The sequence below is a fragment of the Equus quagga genome, chromosome 8, assembly GCF_021613505.1.
Source record: "Equus quagga isolate Etosha38 chromosome 8, UCLA_HA_Equagga_1.0, whole genome shotgun sequence".
Taxonomy (NCBI): Eukaryota; Metazoa; Chordata; class Mammalia; order Perissodactyla; family Equidae; genus Equus; species Equus quagga.
In genome coordinates, this window is record NC_060274.1 from 119188945 (window position 1) to 119205086 (window position 16142).

At 39.0% G+C, this 16142-nt stretch overlaps 1 protein-coding gene across 1 annotated transcript; it reads left to right on the forward strand.

The window, feature by feature from the left end:
- Positions 1-14743: 14743 nt before the first annotated feature.
- LOC124243496 (olfactory receptor 9A4) lies at positions 14744-15688 on the forward strand. Its single transcript, XM_046669096.1, has one exon. It carries the CDS (start codon positions 14744-14746, stop codon positions 15686-15688), a length of 945 nt encoding a protein of 314 aa, XP_046525052.1.
- Positions 15689-16142: the final 454 nt, after the last annotated feature.

Genomic DNA, 16142 nt, shown 5'->3' on the forward strand with positions numbered 1-16142 from the left:
AATAATGATATTGTTTCATAAGGTCAATATTTATTTAGCAATCACTTGAAATGTGAGAGATATATGAGTGCTAATATGGAAAGGAATAATGCACACACACATATACATATAACAAAAGGAAAGTAGCAGGACAATATGTTTCCTAAAATGGCAAGTAAAAACTATATAGAGACATGCATGTAACTGTAGAAAATTTCTGTGTGGACACAGTAGAAATTAATAGTGTTTAGCTCTAGGAGCTGAATCAGGTAAGTCAGGCATTGGTGAGGGGGACATTTGTATTTTGTTTTATATACTTAATAAAATATTATTTTTTCCCATGAGTTGTCCTACTTTTATGATGAGTGGGAGTTGTTTTTTAAAATGTAAGTATAAATATTCTGTGTTATTCAGCTCCCCAGCCATCCTCACTTTTACCCTTTTTTTTGTCAATTCTATATGTTGGTTCTTCAGCCTTTACCTCTCACTTCAGGCATCTTAGGAATGTGCCCTGGTAGCATTTGAAGACCCAGAAGGGAAAATATGGTGAACACCACAGTGGGAGCACATCATGGTGGAGAGGCTGGGGTGGGCTGTGGCATTAGCAGATCCTGAGGTCGGCTTCTGTGGTGCATCCTCTCTATTACCCTCCTACTCTGGTCAGAAAGTGTCTGGTAGGGGGAGTGCAGAGACCATCTGGAGAAGGTGAGATTCTTCAGGCTTTGAGATGAAGAAAAATCTTTTGACAGAGGCTATTTGGTGACCATTGGGTTTTTGATGTGTCTCTTGGAGCCATTTGTGGTGTCTTTTGCCTGTGGGTCATTTAGGCTCTGCAGGGTTAAATGGAATCAGGGAGAGGCACAGAAGAGGGTAGGAGGCTGGCTATTTACAGCCTGGACTATTTGATGATAACCAGCACTTGGGATCTAGGAGGAAGATGGCCTGGGCTTAGAGAAACTCCTGACTGGGAGATCTCAGGTTTGTCCATTACGCAAAACTTTTCCATGTTCTAAAACTTGATGAGCCTCAGGAGGGAAAGGTGAAAGTTTCTCCGGCTTTCCCTTGACTGTATCCCTTGAGTTTCTCTGCACTTGACAAATTTAGTTCCTCAGTGAATAACTCTCCTTAGGGACAGAGAGGAGAAGGAAAGAAGGAGGGAGAGAGACAGAGACAGGTGGACTCCCCACAGCACTATTATTACTGGACTTTTTCCTAAGTGCTGGTGTGAGGAGTTTTCTCTTTCACTGAGAGTGAGGACAGCAGCAGCTTGCTCTGCTCAGTGTTAGACAGGAGGTAGCCTCGGCTGATCCCCGGAGAGCCATAGAACTTTCCAGTCCTGTCCCCTTCTATAGAAGTGAATGTCTTCTAGGGATTCCCCTCTGTGAAGGAAAGAGCAGGAGAGGATCAAGTTGGGAAGTTCTGGACCTTGCTGCTATCTGGAACAGGGGCACCTAGAGCATGAAGATGGATTAAAAGAGCTGCATAGTGGATCAGCTCTACGTCAAATCTTTCCTCCATAGCAGAGAGCTGATTCAGTTCTTTTCAATGATTACCTAAAGCCCTCCTCTCTCACTTCTCCCCATTTCTTCCATATGTCTACTCGCCATTTTGTAGGGGATCTCCAGGGATAGAGACCACAGAATATCAGAAAATGCCTCAGTGAAGAGTGAAAAGAGATTCCGATCTTATAACTGGAAAAAAAGCAGGTAAGGATAGGTATTCTTTGTTCATTCATCAACTTTGTGATTCATTCATTGTTTTGTTTATTGAATAAATAGCAACAGAGTACGTTCTTACTCTGTGTCTGACTCTGTTCTTGGCACTGGAGATGTGATAGTGGACAAGAAAGACAAAGAAACTCCCTTGAGGTACTTCAATTTCAGCTATTGATGAAAGCTAAAAAGAAGAAAACACAGCCTAGTGAGAGGATAATAAAGAAGTGCATGTGTTGTTTTAGAGAGGATGATTGGGAAAGGGCCCATCAATTGGAGATGTTTGAGCAATTACCCATATGTGGTGAGGGAAGATGCCCAGACATCCTAAAGAAATCAATGTGATCCATTTTGGTATTCTCTGACACTTTTTTTTACTTGTAGGACTCTGGAGAAAATGGGAGGACATTGATAAGCAGATATTTCCTGGGGACTTTTCCAAACTTCTCTATGGGATTCAGACCATGGCCAATGGGAAACAGGGACACAATTCCCATTTGGAGGTCTTGTCTCCTTGCTGGAACTAGAGATTTGAGACCTGGGGAAGGCAGAGGGTGTTGCCTCTAAACCATAGATATTTTCTTATCTCCTGGTCCCAAAGTGGACATCATGCAGGACAGAAGAGAATTGGGGAGGAAAGTCTCAGTTTCTTGTTTACTCTTTCTGGACCCCTAGTCCCTGCTGTCATCTGGTGGTCATCTTCTCCTATATTGTCCTGTGCTTCCATGATTTTCTCATTGTCTAAGCTCCACATATTAGTGCCCTTAGTGAACCCAAGTCCAGCCTCAGGATTTGACCTTTTCTCAAGTTTCCTGCCCCAAGTGACAGGAGCTCTCTGTAGCTTTTCTCAACTGGCAGTTGTGAGCATGAAGTCACTCCACAGCCCTTTTCCTTACCAACCTCGGGACCAGATGTGTGTTCACACAGGTATGTCTCTAATTGGTGGACTTTCTCAAGGTGTAGAGGGAGGGTCTTGGAAAGAGGGATTTTCCTGTCTGGCATCACTTACATCATCATGCCAGCCCCAAATGTGGGAGAGTAATTGGGCTGCGTTCTGGGAGCTGAAGTGACAAGGGAGAGCTGACTTGGGCTGAGGCAGGAGTGTCGAGAGGGCAGAAAATGAGGCAGCCCCTGGTCACTTCTCCCTGTATTTCTTACATTGTTCAACTCTGACATTTCCATTCCACCTCTCTTCATTCTTAGCTACATTTCTGTGTTCCTTTTCACCCTCCCTTCTCTCACAAGGACTAAGTTTACCTAGCTGTCTTCCAGCTCTACCCTGAGCTTCCTACTCCATGGCTCAGTTCCAATATTGTCCCATCTCAGCCCCTGTTCTTGTCACACCACTAATGTCAGTTAATACTTCTGTCATTTTTATGTGGCTAAGCAGGGGTCAAAAGACTGTGCACGTGAGACTGCCTTCCCAGCATTATAAACGTATTACATGACCTCTCCAAAGAGGGTGGGGAAAAGGGACCTGACCTGCATAACTTTGAAAAACAGTGTTTTGACTGGAATCTGTAAGGCTAAGTTAAGAAAAGGAACCATGCACAATGATAGTACTCTTGTTAATAAAGTTGTTTCTCACTCGGGGTACAAATGAACAATTCTAAAGTTGCTGTACATGTATACTACAGTTGCATAAATTAGAAAAGGATGGCAAATGGTTGGAGCCAGGTCTCTCTCTATGGGTAGGTAAGTTATAGATAAGCAAGGTGAGAAGGCTAGAATAAGGCATTTGACCTTGGATTAGAGTTGGAGGCATCGTATATCTAGGTGAATATATCTATCCAAGTGGCTAGATTAATATGTGGTATAACTAAATGATATAAAGAAAAGACTTTTCTGTTTCAGAAATGTTTTTGCTATTCTATTACTATTCTCCTTCCATATAGATTTTAAAATCAGTTTGTAGATACCCACAAAAAAGTTGCTGAGACATTGATTGGAACTGTATCAAATCTACAGTTAAATTGTTAAAGCCCCAAGGTATAGGATTATGTATGTATCATTGTAAATGTTTTGCGGGACAGAGGGGCTCAGTAGGATTTCTATGATGTAGGAAGTCAATCCTTCATCTTTCCTCTGTCTCTAACACCTGTTCTCTATGACTCATTTCAAATGTAGGCATATTTGTCTTTCCTCTATGACATTAGGCTTGCTTCTCAGTCGTCTATCAGCATGCGTCAGTGGCTTTACTGATTTGTATAGTGAACATCTTACGTCTTTCTATTGTTAGGATACCATTGTACAAAACTGTCTAGTAGGCTTTACAACTCCTAAGAAGCCAGATGTGTATCTTTATCAGGTCATTCTAGCATATTAGGGTCCATTTTACCTACAGCCCCTACCCCTCCGATCCAAAGAGCCAATATTGTTTTTTGAACACTATGCCTGATGTCACCTCTCCCACTCAGATTCATGACCAGTGGTTAGCAACTGTTAGCTGCTTATTATCGACTCTGAATCAGAGGAACCAATCCAACCTTGGGGATTTTTTCATTCACATGCCATACAGATATGTTACTTTTACATCCAAATATTTGTGTATTTGGGTGTAAATATATTTTACACCAAATAGTTACACCAAATATTTATACAATTTGCTATTAATAACTCAAGAAGCTAAAATAAAAGGAGATAGCAGCATTATTCACAGTCATAGCAGCATTATTCATAGTTGTCAGAAAGTGGAAATAACCCAAAAGTCTGTTGACAGATGAGTATGTAAACAAAATGTGGTATATACATACAATGGAATATACTCAGACTTAAAAAACAATGAAATCCTGACACAGGCTACAATATGGATAAATCTTGAAAACATTATGCTAAGTGAAATCAATCCAACACAATAGGACAAATATTGTATGAGTGTACTTATATGAGGTCCCTAAAGTAATCAAATTTATAGTGACAGAAAGTGAAATAGTGAGTAGCAGGGGGTTGAGGAAGGGGACAATGAGAATTATTAATTAATGGGAACAGAATTTCAGTTGGGGATGATGAAATGTTCTAGAGATGGGTGGTGGTCATGGTTGTGCAACAATGCGAATGCACTTTAAAGCCACTGAATTGTACACTTAAAAATGGGAAATTTTATAGTATGCACTTTTTACCACAATAAAAAAGGAAAAAAATCAAACAATTCTAAGTGATTTGTATAGTGAACCATAGCTTGTTGCCTTTTCCCTTCTGATCCACAGTATTCCTCTTTGGAGGCAACCATGTTCAACTATTTCTACAGTATATATTTATAAACAATATCCTTATACAAGTATTTCTTGATTTATCAATTTGTTTTTCCTTTAGCTAATAATTGTGTTATTTTAAAATTTTGCTTGAATATTCACCCTATTGTTTTTCTCCTGATATTCCCCTACATATGTTACATGTTAGGTTATCCTAAACCTAACAATAAATTTCTTCCTTGTGCTTTTTGCTCTTTAGGTCTTCTTTTTTGGTTTGCTTCCAAATTTTGTGGTACAGGCTTTCCAGCACCCTTCTAAGAGAGAACTCATATGAGATAAGTTTTTTGAGACTTGAATGTTTTTATTCCAGCATCATGCTTCATTGTCACTTTGGCCAGATAAAGATGCCTGCACACTAGTTGCTGGGGATGCCTTGTCTGTGGATCCTCCCAACTGCCCCATGGGCACCGGTGCATCGCAGGCCTGGTGCAATACAGGATTGAGGGGGACATACAAGCTTGAGAATTGGGCCACAAGGGGGAGCAAGAAGGGTGGAGCAGGTGTATCCACAGAAGGTCTGAGAAAGCCTCTGACTCACTAGAATCACTAGCATTCTTCTCAGGAGTGTTTCTCTCCTGAAGTCAGTCAGCAAAATCACGTAATCCATTAATGCATAATGGGATATTAGCCACAAAAGAGAAGGAAATCTTGGCATTTGTGATAACATGGACAGCATGGATGAAACTTGAAGGCATTAAGCCAAGTGAAGTAAGTTAGACAGAGAAAGACAAATATTGTATGATCTCCCTTATATGTGGAATATAAAAAAGCCAAATTCATAGGAACAGAGAGTAGATTGGTGGTTTCCAGGGGCTGGGGAATGAGGGAAATTTGGAGATGTTGGTCAAAGGATACGAACTCCCAGTTATAAGACAAATATGTTCTGGAATCTAATGTACAGAATGGTGACTGTGGTTAACTGTAGTGTATTGTGTACCTGAAAGTTGCTAATAGAGTACATCTGAAATGTTTTTGTCTAACACACAAAAAGTAATTATGTGAAGTGAGGGATGTGTCAACTAACCTTATTGTGGTAATCATTTCACAATATACATGTGTATCCAATTATTCACATTTGCATAATTACGTGAAGAAAAGTCTGGAAGGAACCATGGGAAACTGATTACCGATGGGGCTCTTAGGAGTAGAAGTGGGAGGAAGACCTTTCTTTGTATAGCTTTTCATACTGTTTTGGTGTCTATTTCATGAGAATGTATTACCAATGAAATTCTCTATTACCAATTTAAAAATAAAAAAATTAAATACGTTTTTCTATTGTGTTAGGGATGTACTCATTAACCTCCTACTTTTAATTGCCAGGAATGTTTGATTGTTTATGCAAATATCTCATTATAACAGGAGAGATATTTTTAGCAGATGCGTATATACTTAAGTTTAGATACTCTGGAAAGTTTCCGCTTAGCTGAATGTAGAAAACGGGAGAATAACAAGGAAGGAGAGATAGAGCTTCCTATTTTTCCTCTGAGTCCTTGGCTACTTTGCAATAATATACAGGGATTCTTTACATATCGTGGGGACCTATCCTGCATTATCTTATATGCATGTTGGAAATCTCTTTTGTCAATCTAGTTTTTCTTTTTAGTCTTTTCACTTTTTAAGTGAAATCCGTCATACAGAAGTATTAATTTTGATGTCAATTTTAATTTTTTTCCTCTGTGTTTTATATTTCTGAGTCTTGTTTTAAAAGTCATTTTCCACTCAGAGGACATATGATAGTGTATTGTAATACAGTTATTTATGCTGACAATGTACATATAGCACATTGTTTTCAAAATAGGGAAAGGGGGGAGAGTGTATAAGAAATATTTTAACAGATTTCAGTAATCTGATTGTTAACATACTATTACCATTGTTATTTTAGCACTGTTGTGTGTGTGATGTGAGCTAATACAAATGAATAAGTATAGGATAGTCTATCTTCCCCTGTGTCCTTGAGAACCAACATTTATGGTGTTGAAGGAAGGCAATATAGATACAATACAGAACTTAGGAAAACTCTCTGCAGTTCTGAATTTGATTTGGATGTTTTAGTACGATCTCTCTCTCTCTATACATATACACATGTATGTTTATATTCCAAAGGCATCCTTGAAGAATCCTAGTACAGTGACCAGCCCCATAGCAATGAGCATACCCCTTAGGCCCAAATCATTGTCCTAAAAGACCATTTAACAACAAGAGAAACAAATGCTTCTGGAGGAATAGCTGATACCAGGTCTGGGGCAGGAAATTGACAGAATGAGCTTAGAACATTTTGTCATATTTAGATACCAAGGATTACTAGGATAGTCTTAAAAGAATTTAAGGGCCAAACTGAAAAGATTTCCACTGACTAAATATGGGACACATTATGCTTCAAAAGTATAATTACCATCATTTGAAACTCATCAAGTATATTTAGATCCATGGGCTCATAATGATACTTAAAAGTTAGTCACCTTCAAAAGATGGTAAGGAAACTATTCATTATTTTGAAATCCTATAAATGGAAAGAATCAAGTATTTACCTTGGATAAATGTATACTAGCTTAAAATATCAAAATATTCTAGATAATTAATGAAAACTGGTAGAATTAGAACATCATGATAGAAACCTTAAATGAAGTGGTAGGTCTATACATCATGCATCAACTGTTGCTAACAACACAAAAAAGGGAAAACTAGATCTTATGTGTCTTTTTGATGAAAGAATACAACAATCCTTCATTTTATCAAAGCTATCACACCTTAGTCTGATCAAGCCTCTGAATTCAGCTGTCAATTTACAGGAAAATATGTGAAAATAAAGATATATTTAACTCACTATGAGGCTCCAATTGCCAAAACCCGGACTATGGGAAACTGCAACCAAAACACCTGGTGGGTTGAACAGATAGATTGTAAGGAAAAGAAAGGGATGTTGAAAGAATCTGTAGATTAAGAAGGACTTAAAAGATTGATAAAATTCTGAAAATGGGCAACACTAACTAAGCTATAGTGTGTAGTGATGCACATTTGGATGATAACTGCAAAGATAGCAGTTACTTTAGGGAAAGGGAGGATTGTAATTGTAACGGGGCAATGAAGGGAGTTCATGGTTTCTATATGCATTCTTTTTCTTGACTGGGTGGTACTTACAAGGTTTTTCACCTCATAATACATTATGATATACATTTGCTTTGTGTATTGTTTCTGTATCTGCATTTTATATTAAAATCAAATGATTAGAGGGACTTCTAGTTTCCAGTTTGATTTGTAAGGAGCTTGAATAAGGAATATCTGCAAACCCTAAGGCCAACATCATATTTAATGATGAGAAACTAGATGCTTTCCCCTAAGATCAGAAACAAGTCAGGATGCCCCTCTCACTGCTCCTATTGGACTGGAAGTCTTAGCTGATGCAATAAGACAAGAAAAGGAAACAAAAGATATACAGATTGAGAAGGAAGACATAAAAGTGTTTTTGTTCACAGATGACGTGATTGTCTATGTAGAAAAGCACAAGGAACTGGCAAATTCCTAGAAGTAAAAAGCAATTATAGCAAGATTACAGGATATAAGGTTAATATACAAAAGTCGGTTGCTTTCCTGTATACCAGCAGTGAAAAATTGGAATTTGAAATTAAAAGAATAACACTGTTTACATTAGCACCAAAAAAATTTAAGTATAAACCTAACAAAATTGGTGAAAGATACATATGAGGAAAACTACAAGACTCTGATGAAAGAAATAAAAGGAGATATAAATAAATGGAGAAATATCCCATGTTCATCAATAGGAAAACTTAGTATTATTAAGATGTCAGTTCTTCCCAGCTTCATCTGTGGATTCAATGCAATCTCAATCAAAATCCCCATAATTTATTTTGTGGATATTGACAAACTGATGCTAGCTTTTATATGGAGTGGTGAAAGATGCAGAATAGTCAACACAATCCTGAAGAAGAAGAAAGTCAAAGTACTGACACCACTCGACTTCAAGACTCATTATAAAGCTGTGGTTATCAATACAGTGTGTTATTGGTGAAATAGTAGAGAAATATATTGGTGGAACAGATTAGAAAGCTAAGAAACAGACCCACGCATATCATCAACTGATTTTTGACAAGGAACAAAGGCAATTCAATGGAGAAAGGATAGTCTTTTTTTTTTTTAAAGGATAGTCTTTTAGGAAAATGGCGCCGTAACAACTGGAGATCCACATGCAAACAAACAAAAATATCTGGACACAGACCTTACTTATACTTTTTGTAAAAGTAGACTCAAATTGGATCATAGACCTAAATGTAAAATGCAAAACTACAAAACTTCAGAATATAACATAAAAGAAAATTAGATGACCTTAGGTTTCATGAATATTTTTTAAATACAACATCAAAAGCATGATTCTTGAAAGAAAAAAATAGAAAAGTTGGACTACATTAAAATTAAAAACTTCTGCTCGGGGAAAGTAATGATTCTGACATCAATTTTAATGTGTGTGTATATGCTTTTTAACACCCCAGACAATTAACTCAGTTATCCATTGACACTGACAAGATGTCCCTCAAATTTAACTGAATTCTGACACTTCTACCTGGAGGTGATGTCAGATTCCACAGGTTAAGGGCTCAATCCCACAGAACTGCCTTCAGTTCAGATACCAGTTCAAGTCCAGGTTGTTACCTGTGTTTCTGACCGACTGGCTATAGATTAGAGGTTCCCATGACCCCCTCCTTGGGTTCAGTTAATTTGCTAGAGCAGTTCACAGTACTTAGAAAAGGATTTTACTTACTATATTACCAGTTTATTTTAAAAGGATATAATTCAGGGACAGCCAGATAGAAGAGGTGTGTAGGACAATGTATGTGGGAAAGGGTGTGGAGATTCCATGTTCTCTGAGAATATCACTCTCTCTGAATCTCTACATGTTCACCAACCTGGAAGGTTTCCAAACTCCCTCCATTTGAGTTTTTATGGAGGCTTCATTACGTAAGAATGATTGATTAAATCATTGGCTACTGGTGATTGATTCAATCTCCAGTCCCTTTTCGTCTCCCCAGAAATCAGGGATGTCACTGAAAGTTCCAACCCTCTAATCATGGTTGATTCCTCTGGCAACCAGCACCCCCATCTTTAGGGGATTTCCAAGTCACCTCATTAACATAAACTCAATTGTGTTTGAAAACTCCTGGCCCATATCTCCCCAGCACTGAGACAATCATTCTTGGGGTTTCTTTTCCTTTTTTTTTGGGGGGGGGGCGGTTTCTTAACTACAGATTATTTTTATCTATTTTAGTGTTTTATGATAGTGTCGTATGGTATGCATTCTTTGGTGTCTGACCTTTTCATTCATTTTATTGTATCTGAGATTCACCCATTTTGTGTATATCAGCAGTTTGTTCCTTTTCTTTGCTGAGTACTATTTCCTCATGTGAATATACTATTCTCTTGTTGATGGATACTTATTTTCTGTCATTATTAGCTATAATAAATAAAGACACTATGAACATTACAGTGGAACTATTCATGAAGGTGTGTTTTCATTTTTGTAGGCAACTACCTACGAGGAGAATTGCTGGAAATAGTGTAGATGTATGTTTAACTTTGTAAAAAATGAACAAAAATTTTTCCAAAGGAGTTTTATTTTACATTTCTTCCTCCTCCTCCATTTTCTACTCTGCCAATGTGTAGTTGATAATACTGGAAAGTATGTAGAGAAACTGTACCATGCCTTGAATAAGGGAAGATAGTTCTATAAAAAGAGTTCTAAGAGAAAGAGTCTACCCTCCTCTGATTTCCTCGTTTCCAGCAACCTTTCTTCAGATTTCTCCGACAGTCATCACATGACCCAACACAGCTGCTCAGAGCTAACAGGCAGATGCTAGGACAGCAGCATCCTGGGCAGCTGTCAGCACAGTTCCCACAGGGCTGGATCTTTGGGATGTGTTCTTACTTCACAGTGTGATTACTGACTCCTGATATGTTAGTGTCATTGGAGGATCTGCACAAGGTTAATACTCAAATAGAAACATCCTGCCCAGAGGCTCTGGGGATAGGCCGAGTATGATCTCACATCAAGAGGTTATAAATTGATGCAACTCTTTTGAGAGTGATTTGGTAACAGTTAATAATTTAATACAATTAAAAAGATATACTTGTATTTATAGACATGTGAGGATATTTATTGTAGTAGCATTTATAGAAATGAAAAAGAAAAAAATGAAATATTCATCAGCATACTCATTAGGTAAATGATCAGTATATTCATAAAGTAAATATTTATTAAGCAATCACTTAAATATGATTGATATATAATTGCTAATACGGAAAGGTTTAACATATACACACAAGCATGCATATACACAAATATAAAATATATATTTTGTACATATTAAGAAGAAGGTAGCAGGAAAGTATATCTATTAAAATATCATTTACTTAAAAAGAATATATGGAGATATTCATGTATGTACACAGAAAACTTTTGTATGGATACACTAGAAATTTATAATAACATTTAACTCTAGGAGACAGATCAGGAGAATTAAGCAGATGGGGAAAGGCATATTTACATTTTACCTTATATCCTTCCATTTGTTTTTTAAATCATGACCTATGCTAATTTTGTAAAACGTGTCAGTTGTTCTTCAAAAAGTAAAAATAAATATTTCAAATATGATGTTTCTATTTTACTCGGTATCTCAGCCATTCTCAATTTCAAGTAGTATTTTTTTTGCTCAATCCTGAATATTGTTTCTTCAACTATTACCTCTTAATTCAAACAACTCCAGAAAGTGCTCTGGTAGCATTTGAAGACCTAGAAGAGAAACGTATGGCTGAACAGCCATTGTTGGAAAGCAGGCATGTTGAAGGACTGGAATGGGCTGTGGTATTAACACACCACAAGGTTGGAGTAGGTGGCAGAGCTCTCTGTTTCTCTCTTACCGGGTTTTTATAACTATGGCCAGAGGGTATGTGGTAGAGCGAGTGCAGAGATCATCTGGGAAAGATGGGCTTCCTGAAACCTTGGAGATGAAGAGAAAATTTTGGCATAAGTCTATTTAGTGGCCTCCAGGTTTTCCATATGCGTCTTGGGGCCATTAGTGGGGTCATCAGCTTGAGAGTAGCTTAGGCTCTGTAGGGTTAAGTGGAATCAAGGAGAAGCACAGAGCAGATGAGGGGGTTGACTATTCACAGCTTGGATTGTTGTGATAAGTAAGAGCCTGGGAGGAAGGCAGCCTGGGTGGTGGGAAACTCCTGACTAGGAGCTTTCAAGTTTGCCCATTGCACAAAACTTTCCCATGTTCTAGAACTTGATTAGCCTCAGGAGGGAAGAGTGAAAGTTTCTTCAGCCTTTCCTTGTCTACATCCCTAGTGTGTCTCTGAACCTGTGCAAATTGTTCCTCAGTGTATAACTATCCTAGGGGACAGACAAGGGAGAGAGAGAAGGAAGCAGAGAGATTGAGAGAGAGGGAGACATCTGGATTTCCCTCAGTACTGTTATTTCTGGACTTTTCCCTAGGATCCTGTGTGTGGACAGTGTTCTTCACTATGAGTGGATACAGCAGGAGCTGCTGCTATCTCCCAGGCATGGTTCTGTACTATCCAGGCAGAAGGTGGCCTGGATTGATGCCTGAATAGCAATAGAACTTTCCGGTGCAGAACCCTTCTCTGGAGGTAAGTGTCTTCCAGATCTTGGTGAAGGAGAGAGTAGGAGAGCATCGTCGTAGGAGGGACTGGGCATGGTTCCCTTCTACAACAAGGATCCCTAGAGCCTAAAGAATGGACTAAGGGAGCTGCAGAGAAGATGAGCTTACATTATATCATCCCTTCATAGAAAAGAGCAGTTTAAGGATGCCCAGTGCTAGCAATAGGCACACTCTGCCATTACCTAAGACTCTGCTCTCTCATTTCTCTTCATCTCTTCCTTATATCTGCTTTCCATTTTGTAGGAGATTTCCAGGAAGAGAGACTGCAGGGTGACTGGGCTTTAGAGAAGAGTGAATGGAGGGAAAAGTAGTCAGGTTGGATGCTCTTTGTTTATTCATAGATTTGTTTTTTAATATTAATTGACATCTTCATTTGAAAATTTTTATAACAGGGGCCGGCCCTGTAGCTGACTGGTTAAGTGCACACACTCTGCTTCGATGGCCCAGGGTTTCACCAGTTCAGATCCCGGGCACGGACATGGCACCAATCACCAGGCCATGCTGAGGTGGCCCCCCACACAAGTAGAATCTACAACTAAGTACTGGGGTGCTTTGGGGAGAAGGATTTAAAAAAAAGATAGGCAACAGTTGTTAGCTCAGGTGCCAATCTTTAAAAAAAAAAGTATCCTACTCTTTAAAAAAAATATGTATTTATAGTGTACATACCTTGTCAGACTCTTTTCCTGTCACAGGTGGTGATACAAGAAAGATAAAGAACTTGCCTTCAAGGTACTTGATTCTAATGTGTGATTTTTATGAGAAATTAATAAACAAGTAAAGTATAATATGATTTGAGATATTGATGAGAGCCAATAGGAAGAAAAATATAACCATGAAGAGGTTAGAGAGTGAAATTGTGCATGTATTGTTTCAGAGATGGTGAATGGGACAGGGCCAAATAAGAGGAGAGATTTTAGCAAAGACCTGCGTGTGATGAGGGAAGAGGCCAGACAACCTAGGGAACTCAGTCTCATCTATTTTGGTGTCTGCTAACATTTGTGCTTACCCTAGGACTCTGGAGAAAATAGAAGGTCATAGGCAAGCAGATATGCTCTTTGGAATTTTCCAATTTGCTCTATGGGACTGAGATCACGGCAGTTTGGTTAGATGGTCAGACTGCCCATTTGGAGGTCTTATCTCCCTGCTATAACTAGAAATTTGAGACCTGGGTAGTATAGAGGATTTTGCCTCCATATTGAAGCTGTTTTCTTGACTCCTGTCTCCAGGGCAGAGATCATGCAGTACAGATGGTAGTTTCTTCTGGACCTTGCCTCTCTGCTGCCATCTGATGACAAAAGGAATCACAACATCAGAGCTAGAAGTCACCAACAGGGATCTGGTGAAGGTCTTCCTGCTTGGAGGAGACACATTCACTGAAATGAGAGGTGGAAGATGGCTTTTATGATAAAAATAAGGAGGAAGAAGTGAATAACCCATTCCAGGAAGCCAGCTCCCCAGAAGTCAAAGAAAGACTCAATACTTTGTCTCACATAGTTCTTATCTTATCACAATGTCCTGGTAAGACCCCACTTCCTAGGAACACCACCAAAATGATAAATATAACTGAGGCAAAAACTTTAAAATGAACATAATACAAATGGAGCCTATGTTTAGAAGAAAAAAGAAAAGAAGTAACCATGTCTGAATGGGGGTGGCTTGGAGTACTTTCTTATAACTGTTGAAACATAGCAGAATTTTACAGGACACGGACATAATGGGCACAGAAGACAGTTTACTGCATTCAGGAAATAGGGGGTGGTGGTATAAATGAGCATATTGTGGTCAGGGAAGTAGACAGGGTGGCAGGATGTCCTGTGAATTGAGAGACAAAGGGACATGCTGGTGTGGGTGGGTTTTCATGCGTAGGGTGTGTTATTGGTGACTATTGCTCATCTTCTTAGACATATACATTTATCTTGATATATTGTACATAACCTTCATAAAGCATTTAATACCCACCTTGTATAGAAAATAGTAGCATTATGTTGTGGAGTCTAGGAACAGGATATATTTTCTCGTATTGGAAATGTCTTCAATCTTTTTGAGATCAGAAACATGTCATCTCTCCTTTGCTCTCTTGATTTCACAAGGAACAAGAGCTCAGAACTAAATGTTGGGGAATCAGTCTAGTGCCACTGAATTTTATCTCCTTGGCTTCCCTGGCTCCGAAGAACTACATCACATTTTGTTTGCTATATTCTTTTTCCTCTACTCAGTGACATTAATGGGAAATACAGTCATCATTGTGATTGTCTGTGTTGATAAACGTCTGAAGTCCCCCATGTATTTCTTCCTTGGCCACCTCTCTGCCTTGGAGATCCTGGTGACATCCATTATCGTCCCCGTGATGCTCTGGGGGTTGCTGCTCCCTGAGATGCAGACAATATCTCTGACTGCATGTGTCACCCAGCTCTTCCTGTATCTTTCTGTGGGGACCACGGAGTTTGTATTACTGGGAGCGATGGCTGTGGACCGTTATGTGGCAGTCTGCAACCCTCTGAGGTACAACATCATTATGAACAGCCGCACCTGCAACTTTGTGGTAATTGTGTCGTGGGTCTTTGGGTTCCTTTTTCAAATTTGGCCAGTTTATGCCACATTTCATCTTTCCTTCTGCAAATCAAATGTGGTGAACAGTTTTTCCTGTGACCGAGGGCAATTGCTCAAACTATCCTGCAATAACACTCTTTTCATGGAGTTTATCCTCTTCTTAATGGCTGTTTTTGTTCTTTTTGGTTCTTTGATCCCTACATTTATCTCCTACACCTACGTCATCTCCATCATCCTCAAGATCCCCTCAGCCTCTGGCCGGAGGAAAGCCTTCTCTACATGTGCCTCCCACTTCACTTGTGTCGTGATCGGCTACGGCAGCTGCCTGTTCCTCTATGTGAAACCCAAGCAAACGCAGGCAGCTGAGTACAACAGGGCTGTTCCCTTGTTGCTTTCAGTAGTTACTCCTTTCCTCAACCCTTTCATCTTCACCCTCCAAAATGACAAAGTTATAGAGGCCCTTAGGGATGGAGGGAAACGATGCTGTCAACTATTCAGGAGCTAGTTTTTCCCTAAGGCATATTACATGGGAAAATACTTACGGATTCTAGAATGACCTGAAAAGAATTTACTCATCTTCGAGCTACATCATAAGCATCATCAAATAATCTGTATGCAAGAAAATGTCTTAAGTTATGGCCCTGGTTATTAACATGGTTGGTTGTTACTCAAAAATTGATTTTGTTATTTTAAAGATATATATACATATATATACACACAAGTATATTTATACTTTTCTTTTTTTTTTTTTAAAGATTTTATTTTTTTTCCTTTTTCTCCCCAAAGCCCCCCAGTACGTAGTTGTATATTCTTCGTTGTGGGTCCTTCTAGTTGTGGCATGTGGGACGCTGCCTCAGCGTGGTTTGATGAGCAGTGCCATGTCCGCGCCCAGGATTCGAACCAACGAAACACTGGGCCGCCTGCAGCGGAGCGCGCGAACTTAACCACTCGGCCACGGG

What these genes read in the sequence shown, in the direction of transcription:
- LOC124243496 (XM_046669096.1), top strand. Translation starts at nt 14,744, where the DNA reads ATGTTGGGGAATCAGTCTAGTGCCACTGAATTTTATCTCCTTGGCTTC.